General features: G+C 47.0%; 2 protein-coding genes across 2 annotated transcripts in view; both read right to left on the reverse strand.

Moving 5' to 3' along the window:
- The window catches only part of LOC132398383 (F-actin-monooxygenase MICAL3-like), a 6,116-nt gene extending 4,437 nt beyond the window's left edge, over window positions 1-1,679 (reverse strand). The window contains exon 1 of the mRNA XM_059977727.1: window positions 1,213-1,679. Coding sequence (XP_059833710.1) covers window positions 1,213-1,444 — 232 coding nt within the window. The 5' untranslated portion in view covers window positions 1,445-1,679. The remainder of the gene's footprint in view (window positions 1-1,212) is intronic.
- LOC132398382 (protein-methionine sulfoxide oxidase mical3a-like) overlaps window positions 1-6,467 on the reverse strand; it is a 312,801-nt gene that overhangs the window by 161,885 nt on the left and 144,449 nt on the right. The window lies entirely within an intron of this gene.

Raw genomic sequence — 6,467 nt, forward strand, 5'->3', positions numbered from 1 at the left:
AGAGAGAGAGAGAAAACACACACACACAATGTTGCCTGCAATGGGGAGCTGTGCTTACAAGGAGAGACTGAGAGACTGATCCCAGGAGATCAGCAGTTTCTGAGATACTCAAACCACCCCTTCTGGCATCAACAATCATTCTACAGTCAAAATCACTTACATCACATTTCTTCCATTCTGATGTTTCGTCTGAAAAACAGCTGAACCTCTTGACAACTTGCATGCTTTTATGCATTGAGTTACTGCCCTGTGATTGGCTGATTAGATATTTGCATAATATACAGGTGTACTTAATAAAGTGGCAACTAAGTGTATGCATGGCATAATCTTTCTGGACAATCTGCACACAAATCTTTCCACCGTGCCTCTGTACATGTGACAACAATAAACCGATTGCCAATACAAATCCATGCCCACCCATCCCATTGATCACCCAACACTCATTCCTATGTTCAGGTTGAGAAGAGGATGTAGTGGTATTTCAGCGGAGTAAAGGAAATTAGTGATGTGAGAGAGGAGAAGAGGACCTGTTCTACCATATCCTGCAGTATTGCTACATTAGCAGCAACAGGTATAGACCATAAGGCAGAGGAGCAGAATTTGGCCATTTGGCTCATCAAATCCACTTTAGAATTTGATTTATTCTCCCTCTCTACCCCATTCTCTAACGTTCTCCCTGTAATCTTTGTCTTCCTTACTAATCAAGAACCTATCGACATCTGCTTTGCCTCCCACAGCCGCCTGTTTAGGGTGAAAGACAAGATATTTAAAGGGAACATGAGGGGAAACTCCTTCACTCAGAGATGGTGTGAGTGTGGAACAAGCTGCCAGCAGAAGTGGAAGATAGAGGTTTAATTGTAACATTAAAGAAGTTTAGATAGGTACATGGGCGAGAGAGATATGGAAGGCTGTGGTCCAGGTGTGAGCAGATGGGACTAGACAGAAAATCAAGCTAGCATAGATTAGATGGGCCAAAGGGCTGCTTTTGTGCTGTAACAATCCATAATGATGCCTCCTGATGCTGAAGCACTAGTCTCTGAGACTTTCTGTCCTTCCAATCAGTCCAGCTCCCCACCGCTGGCTAACATCTCCCCAGGGACTGCACACAGGTGACACAAATGCCTACTCATCACACACCAATGGAAGACACTACCCTGGAGTCAAGTGCCACACATTTCCCCAATTCACACGTGCTAAAGTACACCTGCTCACCCTCTGGAGTGGTGTCCTTCAGCATCTCGTAGAACTGCAGCAGGTACATCACCATGCTCAGCTTGTCCGGCTCCCCCACCGATGCCATCTCCTTCCCCGTCATGATGGGAGAGATCCCAAACTCCCGCTCCGCAATGTCAAACGCAAGCTGGTTATTGGCTTCCACGTTCTTCTCATTCAGCTGCTGAAAGTCTCTGCAGGCAAATGGGAACATTGGTTTACCTTTCTCCATGAACGCCACACCCGCCAATGCAGAGATTGTTGTCACTCGGTGGTCATGAAATTCATGGGACTGACTATCAGAGGTTCCCTGTAGGAAGGAAGGTCGAGTGGACTCTGGAATTTCTCTTGGGAATTTAGGGAAGTGGGTGACCTCACAGAAACATTCTATGATGGGATGATGTTGTGAGATGGTGCTTCCCTTTATGGAGGATCTAGAGCTGGTGAACTTGAAATTAAAGCCACATTGTAGAGAGTAACATCGAAGCAGTAAGCTTTGAGGGAGGAGAGAAGAGAGAGAGGGGAGAGAGGGAGGGAGAGAGAGGGGGAAGGAGGGGGCAGGGAGAGGGAGAGAGGGAGAGGAAGGGAGAGAGAGAGGGGGTGGGGGAGGGGGGGAGAGAGGGGGAGGGAGAGAGAGGGGGGGAGAGAGGGGGAGAGAGGGGGGGAGAGAGAGGGGGAGAGAGAGGGGGAGAGAGAGGGGTGAGAGAGGGGTGAGAGAGGGGGGGAGAGAGGGGGGAGAGAGGGGGGAGAGAGGGGGAGAGAGAGGGGGAGAGAGAGGGGGAGAGAGAGGGGGAGAGAGAGGGGAGAGGGGGAGAGAGAGGGGGAGAGAGGGGGAGAGAGGGGGAGAGAGGGGGGGAGAGAGAGGGGGAGAGAGAGGGGGAGAGAGAGGGGGAGAGAGAGGGGGAGAGAGAGGGGGAGAGAGAGGGGGAGAGAGAGGGGGAGAGAGAGGGGGAGAGAGAGGGGGAGAGAGAGGGGGAGAGAGAGGGAGAGAGAGGGGGAGAGGGGAGGGGGAGAGGGAGAGGGGAGGGGGAGGGGAGGAGTCATTTTTGGGGGGTGACGCTTTTGCTGAGGCAGGTGGGGGAGGGAGAAGGTTGCTGCTTGTGCAAGGGAGGAGGGAGGGGCGGCTCTGGGGTTCTAACATTTTCTTGTCATTCATTCTTTGGGGTTTTTCCTCTGTTTCATGGATGTCTGTGAAGAGTAAGAACCTCAGATCGTATATTGTATACATTCTCTGCTATTAAATGGAACCATTGAGATGGTTGCCTGTTTAAGAACAATTATATTTTCTCAGGGAAGTGTGACTGATGTAAATGTGAGTATGAGCATCAGGAAAGAATGGATCAGTCACATATTTACTGAAAGCAAAGCCAACTGTTGACAGGTCTACTCTGAAACATTACAATCCTAATTCCCGCCTGATATTGTGAAACACAACCATCGGACACAAAGGTGGGCAGATTCCCTTTTCCCATCAAATACTAATCAACCTGATTGACTTACAAGGAGATAACACTTGCTGTTACTCAGAATAGCATTTTATATTCCTTTATTAAGTTAGGGTGGGTTGAACCTTTGATTATGATAGCTGCTTTAGCTTGACAGTCACCACGTTTATTAAGTTATTTCAGTTTAAGTTGGAGCCCAAGTCCACAGGTCCTTGAAGCTGTTGCACAGTTGATAGGATGGTTAAAAAGGCACATGGCATGCTGGTCTTCACTAGTCAGGCAACTGAGTTCAAGAGCCGTGAGGTAATGTTGCAGATCTATAAATCTCTGGTTAGACTAATTGGAACATTGTTCCCAGTTCTGGTCACCTCATTATAGGAAGGATGTGGAAGTTTTAGAGAAAGTGCAGAGCAGATTTACTGCGATGCTGCTTGGATTAGAGTCCATGCCTTATGAAGAAAGGTTAAGTGAGCTAGGGCTTTTCTCTTTGGAGTGACAGAGGATGAGAGGTGTACAAAGTGATGCACAGATAGAGTAACCCAACCAGTGCCTTTACTCAAGGGTGGCAATGGCTAATAAAAGAGGAAATAATATTAAGGTGATTAGAGGAAAGTATCGGGGGGGGGGAAGGGAGGGATGTTAGAGGTAAGGGTTTTAATTTAAACAGAGGCAGGTGCATGCAGTGCATTGTTGAGGATGGTTGGTGGAAACAGATGTACTTGAGACATTTAAGAGATGAAAGTAAAATGGAGACTTTGTGGTAGGTAGAGGTTAGATCGATCTTGAAGTAGGTTAAAAGATCAGCAAACATCGTGGGCTGAAAAATGATCTAGTGTTCCATGTTCTTAAATTGCTTTGTTGGATCTGAACCTGCACCCACGATTCCTGCATCATCAGCTTGCAAGTGATAACTGTCAGGAGGGGGCAGCCCTGAAGGCCCCAGCACCAACTCTCATGGCTTCAGGACACTGATTAATACCTGGAATCATCCAACAACTGATATTAACGCCAAGGGCATCGAACACACTGAATGGGGAGGGGACTCCAATCTCTCTCATCAGATGGAAAGGTTGGACCATCACTTCCAGAGAGGAAAGAGGTGGCAGACTGGTGGTGGGAACCAGCAAAGGGGAGTAAACCACTGGACACTGCCCGTTACCAGGTCAGAATGAGGAGTAGGACATTGAGGACTAATCCTCCCAAGTTACTGAGCAGGCTCAGTTGCTGATCTCAACCAAAGCAGAGATATCTGGATGTGAGGGGACATTTTGGGGATAGTGCTGAGAAATGCCAGCGGGTGGAAGATCAACAGTGAATCAGAATCAAAGAAAATAATAGAGAGGTTGTGTACATGGGTTCATTGTCCATTCAGAAATCTAATGACTCCAGGGACCAGCTGCTTATGCCTGCATCTAGTTCTTATGTTCAGACATCGCTACGAACATGTGGTGACTGTCAAACTAAAGCAGCTATTATAATCAAAGGCTCAACCCACCCGGACATTTTCTCTTCTCCCCTTTCCAAGAGCATGTACCACTAGGCTCAGGGACAGCTTCTACTAATGCGAAAAGATGCACTCTTGACCTCACAATCTACCTTGCACCTTACTGTCTATCTGCACTACATTGCTCTATAAATACTTTATTCAGTACTCTGCTGTTCTTCTGCCTCGGTGCAGCGTTGTCATGATCTGATCTGGATGGACAGTAGGCAAGACAGGTTTGTCACTGCATCTCAGTATATGGGCCAATAACAAAATAATTTACCGATATTGATCACAGTGTTTGCTGTCCCGTTCTTATAAAGTCCAGGCAGATTCTTCACTCCCAATGAGTTTTCTGGGATGGTCTGATTATAAATCTAACTGCCCTACAATGAGGGGTAGCTCCTGAGTAACCCAAATGAGCACCAGGCTTGTTACTCTGCAGCTCCCTCCCACCCGTCAGTGAGCCAGGAGTGCTGGAAAGCACTCAGTGATGTAAACTACCACACAGGACGATGGATGAGCTCTGGGTTCAACAATACCAGTTCTGTCACACCCAGCACAAACCATGGTGGCACTCTCCAAACATCCCTATATTCAATAATGATCCAGCCAGTGTTGGCTGTGTGTACTTGGCACGTGGGTTTCTTCTAGGTGTTCTGGTTTCCTTCTCCATTAATTAGTGACTATAAAATAGGCCTGACGTGGGGGGGATGGGGCAAATTGAGGTGGAGTTGACGGACTTGTGAGAGAGGACAGGTTACTGTGAAAGAAGTGGGCGTCTGGGCAGAACACACAAAGTGCTGGAGGCACACAGCAGGCCAGGCAGAGGAATGGACAGTTGACTTTTTGGGCTGAGACCCTTCACTAGGACTGGAAAGGAAAGGGGCAGAAGCCAGAGTAAGAAGGTGAGGGGAGGGGAAGGAGTACACACTGGCAGGTGATAGGTGAGACCAGCTGAGGGGGATGGCAGATGAAGTAGGAAGCTGTAAGGTGATAAATGGAAGAGGAATAGGGCTGGGACTGATGGATGGTTCTGAGAGCCAGCATGGACGCTAAGGGCTGAATTGTCTCCCATGTTACTAGACAAAATAAGAATATGAGAATATTCTTCACACTGGGAAAAGAGTAGGCTGATTGTTTGGAATACCATCCATCATTTGAAATCATTCATTGTTCCTACCTCTGTTGTACTGTGTCTACAATAATGGGCTGCCGTCAATGTGCAGTTTATCATATCCCTTGTCAGAGCCCCTCTACTACCAAGACGGTAAACCGAAAAAAGGATGGGGAATATGATCACCTCCCTAGGACCCTTCCAAGGTTATGCATCATCTGTCACCAGTCCATCATCATAACTGGGTTGAATTCCTGGAATCTTTTGCTTAACAGCACTGTGAGAACAACAACCCCATTTCCCAGGGGTAATTAGGGATGGAGATAAATTCTGACCTTCCCACTGAAGCCCAGGTTCTATGTCTGGATTAAAAAGAGGGGTCAAAAGCTAACATGTTGACCTGCTTAATTCACACTGTTGGCAGACTGCTGATGTTAGCATCGAGTTCAGGGAGAGGCCTGCTTAACACACACAGCGCTGGCAACATGAAGAGGACACAACTTCAGCTCAGTCGCGTCCCAGAATCTGAACAAAAGGGTGTATCTGAACGCTTGCTGGTGCACTGATGCTGAGGAGGCATAAATTATTTCAAAGCAGGGCTGCAGGAACCAAAGTTCAGTTAGCTTCGACTGTTTACCTGGAGGTGTTCCCCACAATCAGCATACCACCTAGCACTGAAAACTCCCTGTACCCTGATACTACTTTTCTCATGGCAGCCTTTACTTCTTGGAGAGATTTTATTAATTTTCTGTCAGCTCATAAAATTGAGCTCTTTGCTCAGGTTGCTGATAAATGTGAGGTGCTACATTTTGGTCGGAGTAATCCAAATAGGACACACATGGTAAATGGTAGGGCATTGAAGAATGCAGTAGAACAGAGTGATCTAGGAATAATGGTGCATAGTTCCTTGAAGGTGGAATCTCATGTGGATAGGGTGGTGAAGAAAGCTTTTGGTACGCTGGCCTTTATAATTCAGAGCATTGAGTATAGGAGTTGGTACGTAATGTTAAAATTGTACAAGGCATTGGTAAGGCCGAATTTCGAGTATTGTGTACAGTTTTGGTCACAGAATTATAGGAAAGATGTCAACAAAATAGAGAGAGTACAGAAAAGATTTACTAGAACGTTACCTGGGTTTCAGCACCTAAGTTACAGGGAAAGATTGAACAAGTTAGGTCTTTATTCTTTGGAGCGTAGAAGGTTGAGGGTG

The sequence above is a fragment of the Hypanus sabinus genome, chromosome 8 (genome assembly GCF_030144855.1).
Source record: "Hypanus sabinus isolate sHypSab1 chromosome 8, sHypSab1.hap1, whole genome shotgun sequence".
In the NCBI taxonomy this organism is placed as follows: domain Eukaryota; kingdom Metazoa; phylum Chordata; class Chondrichthyes; order Myliobatiformes; family Dasyatidae; genus Hypanus; species Hypanus sabinus.